This window comes from Tenebrio molitor, chromosome 2 (genome assembly GCF_963966145.1).
Source record: "Tenebrio molitor chromosome 2, icTenMoli1.1, whole genome shotgun sequence".
Taxonomy (NCBI): domain Eukaryota; kingdom Metazoa; phylum Arthropoda; class Insecta; order Coleoptera; family Tenebrionidae; genus Tenebrio; species Tenebrio molitor.
This window is the reverse complement of record NC_091047.1, coordinates 16,822,455-16,838,027: the sequence shown is the minus strand read 5'-3', so window position 1 is coordinate 16,838,027 and position 15,573 is coordinate 16,822,455. Positions and strand designations below refer to the sequence as shown.

Genomic DNA, 15,573 nt, shown 5'->3' with positions numbered 1-15,573 from the left:
ATCGCAAAAAATTGAGTATTTAAAAACCGACATATTAAACAGCCCTAACCATATTTTCGGCGATTATTCGAATTGTGCATCATATTTTTGTAAGAAGAATTATTATAATTAGTGATTGGTTATGATTATGACAATCTTTTTATCCAAATGATACCACCGCACCCGCACCGTCGCAATCCGACCATCTCCTTTACAGGTATATTTTACTTTTATTCATAAGTTGACCATCGCGGCACGCCGGCTCTGCCCCGAGGATGTTCCCGTGAGCCCAGTGCAAGTATCTTCCCAACAAAAGTTGCATTGCGGGCGTTAAGTAGTGATTATGTCAACCCGAGTTTACGACCTCCAGGTAGTTGAGAAGTATAGTGGACTGCCTAATAACCGAATTTTACGCGTTTTGTTGAGGCTTTTGTTTATTTTTTTGCTTCCAATCTAATTTGTTTTTCCAAAAACTGAGACAGTAGCCCCATGAGATACGTTCTTCTGAATCCAATGCACTTTTTAAATAGTCTCTAAATACAAAATTGAGCAAAAATAACTAGAATTACTGAAAAACGTTATTAATTTTTTTATAAAGAATGAAGCGATTTTTCAAAAAACTGAGACAGTAGCCCGGTGAGATACGTTAATGTTTAACAAAAAATATAGTCACCATAGCTTCAAACATAAAACTGTGGAAAAATAATTAGAACCCGTTTAGCGCGCTTTACCATTGCTTGGCCATCCACTAGGCAACAGCCTTAAGACCTTCTTCCCCATTCAGAAATTTCGCAAACCATGGCCGACAAGTAGACTCTTTTACCGTCCTTGCACCTTCAATTCTGCACATATTTCTTATGGCTGCTGCCGCTGAATGTCCACATTTAAACTTATAAATAACATTAAATTACGATTTCGTTCTTTTTCCATGTAAACAATCAATTACCAGAATGTAACCAATTGAAAATTATTTAACTGACAAACGTCAAATTGTTTATGGACAAGTGTACTTCATATTTTTTTCTAACACTAATATCTTATACTGTTTCCATGGTGCATTTGAGCTCACACCTTATGTTTCCCATAAAATTCGCTTGTCTCTATAAGACACGTCGTCAATAGCAACGTATCTTATAGAGTCATAAAATACGCTCACACACATCATTCAAGTAACATTTTATTCATCATTTTTACAGTAATTATCACAAAAGTGAAAAGTACAATTATTGAATTGGAATTGCCATATTAGCTTCGTGCTCTTGTTCATAACATCTTCTTCTTTAACTTCTGCTGTTTCATCCAATGCAAGTGCCCGGCCATCGAAAATGGCAATCTTTACATTTTCTTCAAATGATTCTTGCCGTAGTGTGAATTAACTTTTAATGAAGTTCTACACGCTTACCCCATATCAAGAAAAGCCAAAATGACATCTTCCGTTACCTCCGTGATGCTTTTTTTTATTGTTCCGGCCTTGAAACGAAACATACACCTTTTCGTATGCACTTTTAGACTTCATTGGTAACAAATTGCCCCTTTTTTCTTATTTCTTCTGGAACGTTTTGGCACATTTCAACGATGAAAATTGTTTTTTTCCAAATTTGTTGATATTATTACCATAGTACCCACGGCAACCTCCGCATTTTGTGTATTGTGACGCGCCTCGAATAATTTCTGAATTTAATAAAATTTCTGATAAGATGTTAGTGTTAGAAAAAATCTTGAAGACAACGCGTGTTTTATAGTTTAAAAATCTCGATCTATTAAATCCTCGCTCCCTGCGGTCGCTCTGATTTAAACTACGATCTCGATTTTTAAATCGTCTATAAAACCCTTGTTGTCTTAATAGCTATTTTCTAACACTAATATCTTATACTGTTTCCATGGTGCATTTGAGCTCACACCTTATGTTTCCCATAAAATACGCTTTTCTCTATAAGACACGTCGTCAATAGCAACGTATCTTATAGAGTCATAAAATACGCCCACACATATCATTCAAGTAACATTTTATTCATCATTTTTACAGTAATTATCACAAAAGTGAAAAGTACAATTATTGAATTGGAACTGCCACATTAGCTTCGTGCTCTTGTTCCTAACATCTTCTTCTTTAACTTCTGCTGTTTCATCCAATGCAAGTGCCCGGCCATCGAAAACTGGCAATCTTTACATTTTCTTCAAATGATTCTTGTTCTTGCCGTAGTGTGAACTAACTTTTAATGAAGTTCTACACACTTACCCCATATCAAGAAAAGCCAAAATGGCATCTTCCGTTACCTCCGTGATGCTTTTTTTATTGTTCCGGCCTTGAAACGAAACATACACCTTTTCGTATGCACTTTTAGACTTCATTGGTAACAAATTGCCCCTTTTTTCTTATTTCTTCTGGAACGTTTAGGCACATTTCAACGATGAAAATTGTTTTTTTCCAAATTTGTTGATATAATAATAATAATAATAATAATAATAATAATAATAATAATAATAATAATAATAATAATAATAAATATATTTCCTACAGGAAGCACCCAATTACAGGAAATAATGTGCTGTACAACTAGATTACAAGCTAATAAATAAGTCATAATAATGATCAACTCTTTAAAGACAACAGATATATTATTAACATAGTACCCACGGCAACCTCGCCTTTTTTTTGTGTATTGTGACGCGCCTCGAATAATTTCTGAATTTATTAAAATTTCTGATAAGATGTTAGTGTTAGAAAAAATCTTGAAGACAACGCGTGTTTTATAGTTTAAAAATCGTCTATAAAACACTTGTTGTATTAATAGCTATAAAAAACTAACAAAAATTAGCAATTGATTTTACATTTATTTTATATCGTGAAACAGAATACCACAAAACACTCAGAACTTTCTGGACACCCTAATATTTACTGTCTGCAAAAACCCGCAACAGTAGAAGTATTTTTATTACATTCGTCATAAATCAGGATCATGTCTGTTTTCTCATCGTTCGAATACCTACTACATTTTATTTTAATCGTCGTATTTAAACTGTTCGTAAATGTCAGTTGCGACAAATAAAATTATTGGAAGCAAAGCCATCATGGATTCACATAATTTCATTTTTAACAATACGACTATAGCGACTTTGGAAATGTATTGTGAGTTGCATTTTTAAATTCGCCGGGCTCATTATCACTCGTGAAATACCTGTATCTCAACTTTAAGTATAATTATAATAATATGTAATATACAGGGTGTCCCAAAAATGGCGTACTAACGGTGCACTACGGTGTAGCAGAGATTACCGTAAACGTCAGAAAAATGTTTAAAAAATTCTATTGGACTTATTTGCTGATTTGGCGGTCTTTGAAAGTGGCACTTAACACGTCAATTATTTTGAAATATCTGTATGAAATTCTCATGACAGCTACGTCTAGTCGTACATATTATCACAAAGTACAAGATCAGTCACTACCAAAATTTAATCCTGCATAATAGAGAATTTAGAAGCTTTGGAAATCGAAAAAAATATTTTAAATCCACTACAGTAACATTTCAAGGTAATGATGTACGAATATAACTTTGTTTACATTGTATTACCGTTAATAATAATACACTCACCGGCAAAAAAAACGGAACACTAATTAGTCAACAACAAATTATTCCCATAATACCTATTTTGATGTATTTTGACCAGGAGGCGATGATAGCAAACATAACCTTGAACATTAACATAGGCTATTTTATTAGCAATTTCGCATAAAAACAAATTTTTTGCTTAAAAACCTTCTTTTCTTAAATTTACCATTTTTATAATAATCAAGCAACCTGGTTAGATTTTTATAACTTTTGTAATTTTTTATTGTTGTTAACTTCAAATTTAAGTGCAGAACGTAAAAAAATGCCTCTAGCTGGTGTAAATATTGCCAGAGCAGTAGCTCTGGTTGAAGACTGTTGTTGTTTCCGTTATGCAGCTAATGCTATTGAGACTCCTCTTGCTAGTCGTCACAGAGCTGTTAGAAGGTTTCAAAAGACTGATTGAAAAAGAGCAACCACATACCGCGACGATAGATTTTTAAATAATAATGGTGTTCCGCTTTTTCTGCCGGTGAGTGTAATAAAAATAATTGATTTTTTTGTCGGAAACATTTTTTCCATATTTTTTTCATGTACATTTAAGCATCCTCGATAAGGTAGTAAGTAGTTTGTATGCCAATTTTGGGACACCTGTATATACAGTATGTCCCCGGATTGAGTTTACAAGAGGGAAAAAAATTTTATTTTTGATTTTACGCAAAAACTTCAGAGGAATAACATTTTTTGCTTCATCTGAAACCCCCATTTCTGTTATTAAAAAGTCTTTTTCAACACAGAGGAAGACTTAACATTAAAATCAAAGAAAATGTAGAAAAAATATTTTCCTTTTTTTTTGAAAAAATCAAATGATAATTGAATATAAAACTATTTTATTAACTATGCGCCGTTTTCTGTACATCATTCAACCCTGTATCGAAGTTTAAGCTTCTGAACACCCATGCCTGATACATAACTGTTGGGAAATTTTTCATTAAATTTTGTAATTATGTGACAAAAACCGGTCCAACATTGGATTAAATAAATTCTTTGTTCTAAAGACAACATTTTGCAACAGTAATAAGTTGTTTGTTAAAAAACCAGGCCAATTGTAATAAAATTTATAACATAAAAATTAATTCCAAATTTGAACAAAAAATGTTAATTTAAGAATACAGTGTATCAATACTGAGATTTTAATAACGGAAATGGGGGTTTCAGATGAAGCAAAAAATGTTATTCCTCTGAAGTTTTTACGTAAAATCAAAAATAAAAATTTTTTTCCTCTTGTAAACTCAATCCGGGGACATACTGTATAATATAATAGCTCGTGACAACACTTTTTTTAATGCTTTGGTTTCAGCGGATAAAGGTTACACACCTTTAAATGTAAGTGATAATATAATTTCAGATATTGTTGAGCCAAATATACCTGACACTATAGCAAATATAAAACAGAAGTCTTTACATGGGAGATATTTTAAAGAACTAGAACAACCAGAAATTAATATTCAAGCTTCTCATGCATAGCTTAAAAAATCAAATATTCATCCTGAGACTGAGGGTTTTATATTTGCAAAACAAGATCGTGTTATAAATACAAGAAATTATAAAAAACACATATGCGGTTTGCAATCGATCATTGATAAATGTAGGATTTGCGGAACTGAAGGGGAAACCATTGAACACATCATTTCTTCTTGCACCGTTTTGGCTCAAAGCGAATATAAAAAACGTCATGATATATTCGCAAAAATTATACACTTGAATTTAGCAGTTAAATTCAAATTATTAAAGGATACACAACCACATTATATGTATTTATAAACCAGAAAGTTGTTTGGAAAATGACAATTACAAATTATATTTTGATCGTACAGTTTTAACTGACATTCATATTCGGCATAACAGACCAGACATTATTATTTTAAATAAACAACAAAAGCAAGCATATCTTTTAGATATAGCTGTTCCAAATTCACACAATATAACACAGACATATGTATAATACAAAAATTAATAAATATTTAGAACTCTCCGTTGCTATGAGAAACCTTTGGTGTTTAGAAAAAATTTCGATTTTACGACTTATAATTTCAGCAACGGGAATAGTACCGCAATCTCTTATTAAAAATTTAAAAATTTTGGACTTAGAGAACACATTGGTGGTTGAAATTCAAAAAGGTATATTATTATACTCATGTCATATCGTGAGGAAATTCCTTAACATTGACACAGAACATAAAACACAAAAAAGTCAAAATGTGGAGGCGAGACGCCGGTAATTATGTTGATAAGCACTGCACTATTACTTGAGAGTATTATCCGTAATAGTGTATGTACTCCGGCAAAATTGCCGTGCCGCCGGGTGGTAGAGGAAAATTAATAATAATAATAATAGATAGTAGGTACGGTCGGTGGACAAATAAAACTGGGACACTTAAAATTTAATCTGTGTAAATCAGACCATTGAATTGTTAAAATATTTGTCAGTGTCTATATAATATGTCATACCAAAGTTAACCTATTTGTGATAAAGCCGTAATTAAACGATGCAAATTTATAAATTTTGACTTATGTGATTGTCATTTTTGTCCCAGTTTTATTCGTCCATCGACTGTACTAGATAGTATAGTTTGTTCAGCGAGAGATTGGTTGACATAAAAATCACTGAATTCTACGCAGAGAAGATACTACCTAGCGTAAACTATATATTTATTTACCTTCAAGCAGTAACATTTTTTGCCCTGAAATTATGGTCTAATTAATGTATTCTAGTGCATTTTGTAGTGTTGGGTTACAAGTGTACAATCTCCCAATCTCTCGCTGGACGAAGTATAGTACCTACATAATAATTATTAATCAAATAAATAATAGAACTAAGCAATAAAAACACTGATAAGATACTATATCAGGCGAAGAAGTTTCCCTTGATTTAGCGGTATTTATATTCTCTCATCTCACCAAACATTTGACGTAAATGAAACTGTTCTAATGTTTATTTTTCTAATTGTTTTAAATTTATGACATAATTATTCAGTTACCTTGACAGAGCACTTCCCAAATTGCTGTCGTATTATAAAATATGAAGTTTGACTCTTTGGTAAAACGAAAACTCCACTTTAAGTGTAAATTTCAATTTTCCTTTCTAGTCCTTCGCCTTTTTGCAGTTTTTCTACGTCAGCAACGCCGCCACCTGCAAACCTAGATACGTAGAAAAATCAACGGGTGGGTCCAGATTATGCATCGGAATCGGAGAAGATGGAAATTTGGAAGGTAAAGTTGTCACTTGCTCCGGAAATGACTTGTGTGACGATCCTGAGACTTATCCGTGAGTAAAAGATGCCAAAAAGTGCTTAGCTTGAGTGATTTTCCTTTTAAGATGCGCTACGACGACTCTATCCACGCCAAAACCCATCAGTACCAAAGCAGGTACTGTCGGGAGCGTAAGTGTTTGATTTCGATAAGATTTGGAAAACTGCTTTCAGCTACGCAGGTGGATTGTGATGGTCCTAAAAGGTACCTTGCCGATGAATGTAATCAGTACTACGAATGTGTGGAAGTGAAACTGCTTTGGTTTTGGTCGTTTTGGAATCTTCAGCTGAAAAATTGTCCAAAGGGTGAGGCTTTTGACGCAGTGAACGAACAATGTCTCCCTCAGGAATTGGTTCAGTGTCATAGTACCCCAATTCAAACGAGTGTTACAACTGTTGATAACGGTACACCTCCAGTAACTACTTTCATGAATTTGGAGATTATATCAGAAGTAAATACGAAAGTTTCAAGTTTGACAAGCAATGACGTTATAGTAACTGAAGGTACTGATACAACTGCAACTGATTCAATTTACAGCGCAGAGGTTACGACTAATTCACGTGAAGGTACATCTACAAATATAGTACCAAATTTTACAGGTACTCATACTTCAACAAGTGACATCCACCCATATAGTAGTACCATGTCCGCTGTATTAATTACAGGTAAGTTTAATTTGCAGTTGTAATTTTCTTTTTTAGAAATTTAATAAAGATCAGTACAGGTACTACAAATTCGGCAAATTTAGTTATGAATACAACAGTTTCACCTTCCTCAACATCTTATAGTACCATTACAAATACTGTAACATCAAATCAAAATAAATCAGTTAAAACTTCTGTCTCGTTAAATACTGCAACTACACTTCACGCAAGTAGTACAACTCAAAGTGGCACTTCAAAAACTTCAAGTAAGGGTTTTTTTATCGTTTAATTTTACAACATTAAAAGTTAGAGCCACAACTTCTTCAGATTCTAGTATTATGCCAACAGAAATTTCAACTTCTCATACTATTACAAGTACTCCAAAAATTAACAATGTTAATACAGTTAGTAATGCTGAACCAATAACATCAAATGGTGGTTTGTCCAATTTAGTCGTTTCAAGTAAGTTTTTTAAATAATTTCGAACTATTTAACGTCACAACTCGGCCACTTATAGATGCAACTTCTGAAGGTACAACAACTAGAAAAACTTCTAGTTACAAAGAAGTTGTTACAGCTACCATAAAAACCAACACATCAAATGAAACTTTCATTTCTACTAAACCTGTTGTTGGTACTACCACATATACATTGTCAAGTTTATGTAAGTTGGACATTTTTGTTGACGGTAACAGTACATTGTTAACGACTAGCATTGGCATTTCAAGTATTTATCACGGTTACAAGCCTAACAATTTAGTTACAGATCTAACTTCTAAAGATGGTACTTCACCTACTATTAGTTTCACGGATGTTCCGATAATTAACACAACTATTCACACTGAAGTGGTGCCAATTTCAAGTAAATATTTCTTGTAATCGATACTTCAACTTTCATAAATGTAACTTTACAGTTACAGAGACTTCAGCTTCGGAAATACTTGTTACAATTCCTCCAGAAGCGCATAATAAAAATGAGTTAAGTTTGGTTGATACTGATACCAGTATTGCTGTTTCTTCTGCAGACGTAACTCAAACTTCGGAAGATTATGGTAAAGTCCGTACGTTGATATATTGCATGTTTTTAAATTGTATTTCCAAAACACAACGAAGTGAAAAATACCTACTAAAGTCACCATCTTAATTGTTTCACGTTATTGAGAAAACCATTGTAGCTTTTAGATTAATTTCCGCCACACTTGTCTCTGTATCTGTTTTGACTTCTGTCAAAAAACGTGCAATCTATCAGCGTACGAAGTATACCTACCATGTTGTTCACCTTAACACTTTTGATTAAAATCAGAAAAAATATTAATTCAGTACCATTATTAAATCAAAAACCGATCATTACAGATTTTTCATCAACAATAATCTCTGAAATCTCGACTACCGTGCCGAGTACCACAGTTTCTGGTAGAACTTTCACATCTACTTCAACTTCCTTGAATATATCAAATAAAACGGAAGCTTTAGTTCCTTCGAGTACTGTTTATTCCGAAGATAAAACCCAAACAACGCTCGATAGTACTTCAAGTAAACTCCATAAAAATTAATTTCTCTTAAAGTTTACCTCTTTATTGTTTCAGCAAATGTACCACCTTGCAACGATTCTGAAAGATATTCAGCACCTCGTTGTAATCAGTATTTTGTGTGTGATTTGAAACTACTTGGAAAAAATGCTCAACTGATGACCTGTCCAAATGCTCAAGCTTTTAATCCAATAGAAAAACAATGTACCCATGCGGAAGCTTTAAACTGCAACGAAACAAGAGAGAGTACTACAGTTGGTACGACTGTCAAAGTAGTGGTACCTCTGGTTGAAATAATCAGTGGAACCAATGCAGTACTAGCGTCAACTAAAATGTTGCTAGTAGCCTACCCTTTTATGTTAAGTGTAATTAGATAATTATATACAGGGTGTTTTCGAAGTTGAGGCATTGCTTCTAACACGAGATACTATACATTATTTTTAAGAATTTTACTTTAAATATTCTTAGTAAAATGTTTGTATAAGAGATAATTGATTGTATGTTTATATTGTTTTCTAAAATTTTGAGTCCGGTCCTGTCTATTTCTCCGCTGTACTAGATTAATAACTGACGTGGCCCAGGATGGTGTCTTTCTGGAAATCGCTCTGCGTACTTTCTGGATGCCGCAGCTGCATTCTGATAACGTGATAATATTGCCCATACATTAGCAACATATCTGTGAGCTCATTATTTTCGAAATGGTAAAGCCATTCCCACTAATTAGATGACAACTCTGACAGAATTTTTGATTAACGTCCATGTTCATTTGATTTTTTTTTGTCAATTCTAATTTCTAACAAATCAGCGCAAATTTGAGCAGGACCGGTTTCAAAAATTTCAAAAAAATTAACTTATTGTATCTTCATTGCCGTAGGTACACATTTTACTAAGGTTACTTTGGCTAAAAATCTTTAGATTTTAGAACAACGCATACTATCACATGTTAAAAGGAACACCTCAACTTCGAAAACATCCTGTATTTTAATCCCAATTTATTTGTTATTGATTGATCTGTGCGGTACTATTGGAAAAATATAACTTAAGAATAATTAAAATACCAAAGATTCGATTGGACATTTATTTAAATTATAATGTAAAGATCTACGAACAGAGAAGCTATGTGAGCAAGATTGTGGTTGCCGATACTTCTTCACCTAGTGGTACTCCTGTTAAAACAGTACCACCCACACATTCTTGGGCTGATTTATCATACACTTGTTCATCGGGACAGGTCTGAAGATAAGGCCTCCACCGGAACCAAGCATAGGCACATTCGTAGTATTGGTTATCTGCCGGACCGGGGTACCGTCCCGCACCATCGCAAGAAGGCGGAGCTTCTACAACTGACAAATCAAGTACCAGAAATCTCTCTTAGACAAAAGTACCTGGAGCCACAGTTGTAGTAGTGGTGGTGAGCTCGTGACCACATGGTACCGTTGCTGCAGGAGCGCATTCACTACTAGCTGGATCAAAACCTTGCCCATCTGGGCAACTTTTTAGTTGCGGCTCCCACCACCACAAAACCTGAATACACTCATAGTACTCATTACATAACTTGGCAGGAAATTTGCTTCCGTCGAAGCACGCCGGCAGAGTTGCTGTGAATATCAATTTTGTTCAGTTGATAGAGTCAGGTGATCTGGTACTTACTTGGAAGAGGGGTGGTTGTCGTCGGGGGTACTGTCCCCCATTTGCACCTTTTGGCAGAAATAAAAGATAGTCTAACAATTTTTCGGTGGTACCTACTCACGCGAAATTTCCCTGGTCGTCACAGATGCTGCCGTCGGGACATCGTACAGGTTGTCCAATAGTCTTAGTGGTAGTGACGTTGTTGACAACGACACTGGTGCACAGTTGATAACTGTAGGGGTCAGGACATGTTCTACCATTGGATTTACAACACAGACATTCGGCGTGATTTAGCAACAACGCAAAAATGTAACACTGCAAAAATCAGTTTTTTGAAAGTTGACACTATTTTTTTGACGTTAACTACCATCAAATTTAACAGCTGAAGGGTTTTTCTGTACATGATTAAAACATAACGACTTCAAAATAAAAAGAGTTTCATAAATTAACTTGTATTTATATCGTCTGTTTGACGTTTCAAACGTCAATATTTGCTCAGATTTACAATTATTACTGAAAACTTCTTATCGCATAACTTTTCACATGAAAATGTCATAGAGGTCTTAATTTATTTATGATTTATTAACTTTCGCATGCCTTTTGTAAGTGTAAAAATCTGTGATAACACTGATAACTTTATAATCAGGATGATTATAGATAAGTTCTTACATTAATAGTACTAAATGAGATAAAATTAAGTACCAAAAATGACTTGGAAAATTGCTGAATTGAAGAAAATCTACGATGTCTGTCTGTTCACTCTGTTCTAATAACATTCTGCAAATTCTTTTCGTCTAGAAATGTGCTTGATCTTGTTAAATTTTTCATTCATAAACATAAGAAACAGTTTGGTTTCATTGCAATCATTATGGAGAACTACACCTTTTAGATTTTTTAAAGAATTTATTTTATGACTTGATAGGTGAATAAAATAATAAAAAACAATCTTAATTTATTTGTTTATTGTGTGTACATTCCGTCGGATTGTTTCATTTTTGACACCTTTGTACTAAGTACCTACTGAGAATCTATTTCGTCTGGCTGTCTTCCCGGCACATTTGTAAATCAGGATCAAATATTTCCAGTTCTGAATTTGGACACGCTTTTAATTTTAATAACCATTCGGATGAAACAAATTCACATTCATAGTACTGTCCTTGGCGCGGTGCTTGGTACTTCCCCGGAGCAGTACATTTGGGTAAAAATCCTAAAAACAAACAGATTATTACTTACTTAATCTTGATCACAAAAAATATCTCAATTACTCGAGAAAGTGTTTTCCAAGTTTTGGTCAACACATTGGGCAACAGATGATACGAAGTTCTGTCCTTCTGGACATGCTTTTAAGGTAGGTTGCCACCACCACAAAAACGGTACGCATTCGTAGTACTGGTTAGGTGAAGGAGCTGGGTGTTTGCTGGAACCATAACATGCAGGCTTGGGTACTGAAATTTAGAAAAAAATTAAGTAAACCGTGAGTGGTGTTGGTTTAAAAATTTACTGCAATTAGTCAAGTCGGCGATCATGCAGTTGTTTGTTGAACTATTGAAAGCTTGTTCAGATGGACAGTTTTTCAGTTCGGGTTGCCACCACCACAGAAATTGGACGCATTCATAGTACTGGTCACACTGAGGAGCGGGGTATTTGCTGGGACCAAAACAAAGCGGTTCTGTTACAGGGTTCGTGGAGATCGTGGGAAGGATTGCTGTTGTTGTTGAAACCCTTGTTGTAGTCGTAAGAACCGTTGTTGTAATCGTAGGAACCGTTGTTGTGGTTGTAGGAACCGTTGTTGTAGTTGTCGGAACCGTTGTTTTGATCGACGGCTGACAGTTGAACCACGCAGCAGCAGTACACTCCTCCAATTTTTCATCAAAAGCTTGCCCATCTGAACAATTCTTTAATTCAGGCTGCCACCACCACCAAACTGCTACACATTCATAGTACTCGTAACATATTGCTGTTGGATACTTGCGAGAATCAAAACATGGTGGAGCAGTTACAGGTGGGACGTAAGCCGTTGTGCGAATTTTTGCTGTCGTTTTTGTTGTTGTTTCTAGTATTGTTGTAGTCGTAGGAACTGTTCTTGTAGTCGTAGGAACCGTTGTTGTAGTTGTAGGAACCGTTGTTGTATTTATAGGAACCGTTATTGTAGTCGTAGGAACAGTTGTTGTTGTCGCCGACTGACAGTTGAACCACGCACCAATAGTACACCTATCCAATTTAGCATCAAAAGCTTGTCCTTCTGGACAACTTTTTAATTCAGGTTGCCACCACCACCAAACTGCTACACATTCGTAATATTCGTAACATGTTTCTGCTGGATATTTGCTAGAATCAAAACATACTGGAACAGTTACAGGCGAGACATGAGTCGTTGTAGGAACTTTTTCTGTCATTGTTGTTCTGACTGTTGTGGATATAGGAATCGCTGTTGTAGTTGTAGGAGTCGTTGTTGTAGTCGTAGGAATCGTTGTAGTTGTAGGAACCGTTGTAGTTTTAGGAACAGTTGTTGTTGTCGTAGGAACAATTGTTGTTGTCGCCGGCTGACAGTTGAACCACGCACCAATAGTACACCTATCCAATTTAGCATCAAAAGCTTGTCCTTCTGGACAACTTTTTAATTCAGGTTGCCACCACCACCAAACTGCTACACATTCGTAATAGTCGTAACATGTTTTTGCTGGATATTTGCTAGAATCGAAACATGCTGGAACAGTTACAGGCGTTGTAGGATTTTTTTCTGCCGTCGTTGTTGTTGTAGTCGTAGGAACCGCTGTTGTAGTCGTAGGAATCGCTGTTGTAGTCGTAGGAAACGTTGTTGTAGTTGTAGGAACCGTTGTTGTAGTTTTCGGAACCGTTGTTGTTGTCGCCGATTGACAGTTGAACCACGCAGCAATAGTACACCCATCCAATTTAGCGTCAAAAGCTTGTCCTTCAGGACAACTTTTCAATTCAGGTTGCCACCACCACAAAACTGCTACACATTCGTAATATTCATAACATATTTCTGCTGGATATTTACCAGAGTCAAAACACGATGGTGGAGTTACTGTAAAAAATTGTTCTTTTTAGAATCGGTACAATTACGTATGGATTGATCTGGCATACCTGGCAATTCTGTGGTGGTCGTTGGTGAGTGATCACTCCTACATCTGTTTAATCAAAGAAAACATAATAATAACATGCAAACTAAAATATTTACAATAACGGAATGTGTACTTACACTACTCTACCGTCGAAATTGTCACATATTTCGCCTTCAGGACAAGCTGTAACTAATCCAAGTGCGTAATCCTGGTCATTGATGCACTCTCGAAAATTGTGCAGATCAAAACACATCATATTGTTTGAACCGCACAAAGGACCTCCGCTTGAATATGTTACGACGAATATAACAAGACAGTAACAAAGTACCAGCGGTTTATTATTCATTTTATTATGGTTTGAGAACTCTCAGTTAGCACCAAAATTTAATTATTGATACACATGTACCATGGTACCAAGTAGATATATACCTACTTTCCTATCTTATATTGACCCAATTTTACGATTTAATTAGTACAACAGCATCGCGAGATAAAATTAATCACATTTCTACATTCGTCATTTTGATTTCACAAATTTACAATATGACACTTCCTTGTAAAAGTTGCATAATGTTAAGTTTTGTAAATATACAGGTTGAAATCGAAATACATCAGAATATTAAAACCCTAGGGTCTTCAGACTAATTATTGAAATCACGTGCGTTCAATTTTGCGCTATACATCCGCGCGAGGGCAGAAATGCCATGTACAGTTCAAGCACAAAAGTTAGTTAGGACGAACAGTAAGATTAAAAAGTAATCGAGTGCAACGCTAAAAGGTGAAAAGAGTTTTGTTAACGCGGGTGATAATACCGAGTTTTCATTCAATTCTTATTCTTTAGGTGCGTATCCACTTGTAACAATTGCCTCGTAACGTAGGTGTATAACACCGAACTCGTTACGTCGTGTTGTAAAAATGACACTGTTCGTTATGAAGGCGTGTGTGATTTTAGTCGTATAATTCATGCCGTAATGTATCCACTATAGGATAGGATAAATTCGACACAAGTCAAACTAAAGCATCTTGAAGGATGTACGGAAGTTGGGTGCGGCCCAACTTGCACGGTTGCGTATCATTGCATTTCTTTTGATGCGACGGACAAAAACCGACAAATGATGGTTCGGCCCGAACATGAACATGTTAGAATACGCATGTCGAATCGGTTACGTCAGGATCGTGAGGACGTGGATACTCACCTTTACACGTTTTTGCGACTCTCTGTATTGAAAGTGTTTTTTGTACTCATAGCCTTGAAAGCAACGCTTCTAACATCCAACGCTCGCTCCGAAACGAGTGCTTCCCGGTCGACTCGAATGTAAAAATTACAAAAAACACTGGCCCTTTGAGGCATTCAAAAAAAATCTGTCTTGATAATAATAAAATTTAGTTCATAAAATACAACTTCCCTGGGTTTTCCTCCATTAAAAAATTACGGAAAGAATTATAATCGTTTAAAATTGTTCCTACAAAATTCACAAATTATTGCAAAAATTGAAATATCAAGTGATGCAATTGTTTCCAATAACCAAAGATCACTGCCTACTTGGTTTTATGTTTAATGTATTAAAACAAAAAAATTTAATTTAATTTTCGTCCAAAAAATATTGTACGATCCACTTGCGTGAAGACATCTTCCATTCATTCGCGCATTGATTAAAGGCACTCGCTCCTTCGTCGCTCGTGCTTTAAAAAATGCGCTCATGCGGGAACATCGTCTTCCCGCACTTGGTTCGTAAATAACTATTTCGGCTATTTCATTCATAGTAGGTAAAGTTTTTAAAGCATTTTTGCAGCTTTTTATGTTTTGATTTATTAAAGCTTCCAGAAGCGTCCGTCTCGTTCGGGA

At 35.1% G+C, this 15,573-nt stretch overlaps 3 protein-coding genes and 1 long non-coding RNA gene across 5 annotated transcripts; 1 reads left to right on the top strand and 3 right to left on the bottom strand.

Annotated features, from left to right (window-relative positions):
* Positions 1–995: 995 nt before the first annotated feature.
* LOC138123040 (uncharacterized) lies at positions 996–6,682 on the bottom strand. Its single transcript, XR_011156689.1, has 4 exons — positions 6,569–6,682; positions 2,219–2,364; positions 1,382–2,154; positions 996–1,323 (listed from the first exon to the last, which is right to left on the bottom strand). It is a non-coding gene; the product is annotated as an uncharacterized lncRNA (long non-coding RNA).
* LOC138123038 (uncharacterized) lies at positions 6,467–10,081 on the top strand. 2 transcript variants are annotated; one of them, XM_069037550.1, is made up of 11 exons: positions 6,467–6,627; positions 6,677–6,855; positions 6,907–6,956; positions 7,013–7,504; positions 7,564–7,749; positions 7,811–7,945; positions 8,001–8,147; positions 8,250–8,345; positions 8,398–8,535; positions 8,837–9,016; positions 9,070–10,081. In XM_069037550.1, the coding sequence occupies exons 1-11, from the start codon at positions 6,610–6,612 to the stop codon at positions 9,387–9,389; spliced, it is 1,941 nt and encodes a 646-aa protein (XP_068893651.1). In that variant the 5' UTR covers positions 6,467–6,609; the 3' UTR covers positions 9,390–10,081. The 2 variants fall into 2 exon arrangements, with proteins under 2 accessions (XP_068893651.1, XP_068893650.1); XM_069037549.1 differs by having other exon boundaries at positions 8,244–8,345.
* On the bottom strand, positions 10,077–11,154 carry LOC138123039 (uncharacterized). The gene is made up of 5 exons (XM_069037551.1): positions 11,009–11,154; positions 10,763–10,956; positions 10,663–10,709; positions 10,398–10,610; positions 10,077–10,349 (listed from the first exon to the last, which is right to left on the bottom strand). Exons 1-5 carry the CDS (start codon positions 11,042–11,044, stop codon positions 10,129–10,131), a joined length of 711 nt encoding a protein of 236 aa, XP_068893652.1. The 5' UTR covers positions 11,045–11,154; the 3' UTR covers positions 10,077–10,128.
* Positions 11,155–11,586: 432 nt separating this feature from the next.
* On the bottom strand, positions 11,587–14,586 carry LOC138123037 (integumentary mucin C.1-like). The gene is made up of 5 exons (XM_069037548.1): positions 13,865–14,586; positions 13,750–13,793; positions 12,143–13,690; positions 11,907–12,086; positions 11,587–11,848 (listed from the first exon to the last, which is right to left on the bottom strand). Exons 1-5 carry the CDS (start codon positions 14,071–14,073, stop codon positions 11,670–11,672), a joined length of 2,160 nt encoding a protein of 719 aa, XP_068893649.1. The 5' UTR covers positions 14,074–14,586; the 3' UTR covers positions 11,587–11,669.
* Positions 14,587–15,573: the final 987 nt, after the last annotated feature.

What these genes read in the sequence shown, in the direction of transcription:
- LOC138123037 (XM_069037548.1), bottom strand. Translation starts at nt 14,073, where the DNA reads ATGAATAATAAACCGCTGGTACTTTGTTACTGTCTTGTTATATTCGTC. An exon ending in AATTTCGACGGTAGAGTAGT is followed by an intron (nt 13,794 to 13,864) that starts GTAAGTACACAT and finishes TTGATTAAACAG; the next exon opens with ATGTAGGAGTGATCACTCAC. An exon ending in CGCCGACTTGACTAATTGCA is followed by an intron (nt 12,087 to 12,142) that starts GTAAATTTTTAA and finishes TCTAAATTTCAG; the next exon opens with TACCCAAGCCTGCATGTTAT.
- LOC138123039 (XM_069037551.1), bottom strand. Translation starts at nt 11,044, where the DNA reads ATGTACAGAAAAACCCTTCAGCTGTTAAATTTGATG. An exon ending in GACAACCACCCCTCTTCCAA is followed by an intron (nt 10,611 to 10,662) that starts GTAAGTACCAGA and finishes TGATATTCACAG; the next exon opens with CAACTCTGCCGGCGTGCTTC. An exon ending in TACTACAACTGTGGCTCCAG is followed by an intron (nt 10,350 to 10,397) that starts GTACTTTTGTCT and finishes TGTCAGTTGTAG; the next exon opens with AAGCTCCGCCTTCTTGCGAT.
- LOC138123038 (XM_069037549.1), top strand. An exon ending in GTCCAATTTAGTCGTTTCAA is followed by an intron (nt 7,946 to 8,000) that starts GTAAGTTTTTTA and finishes GGCCACTTATAG; the next exon opens with ATGCAACTTCTGAAGGTACA. An exon ending in ATATACATTGTCAAGTTTAT is followed by an intron (nt 8,148 to 8,243) that starts GTAAGTTGGACA and finishes CTAACAATTTAG; the next exon opens with TTACAGATCTAACTTCTAAA.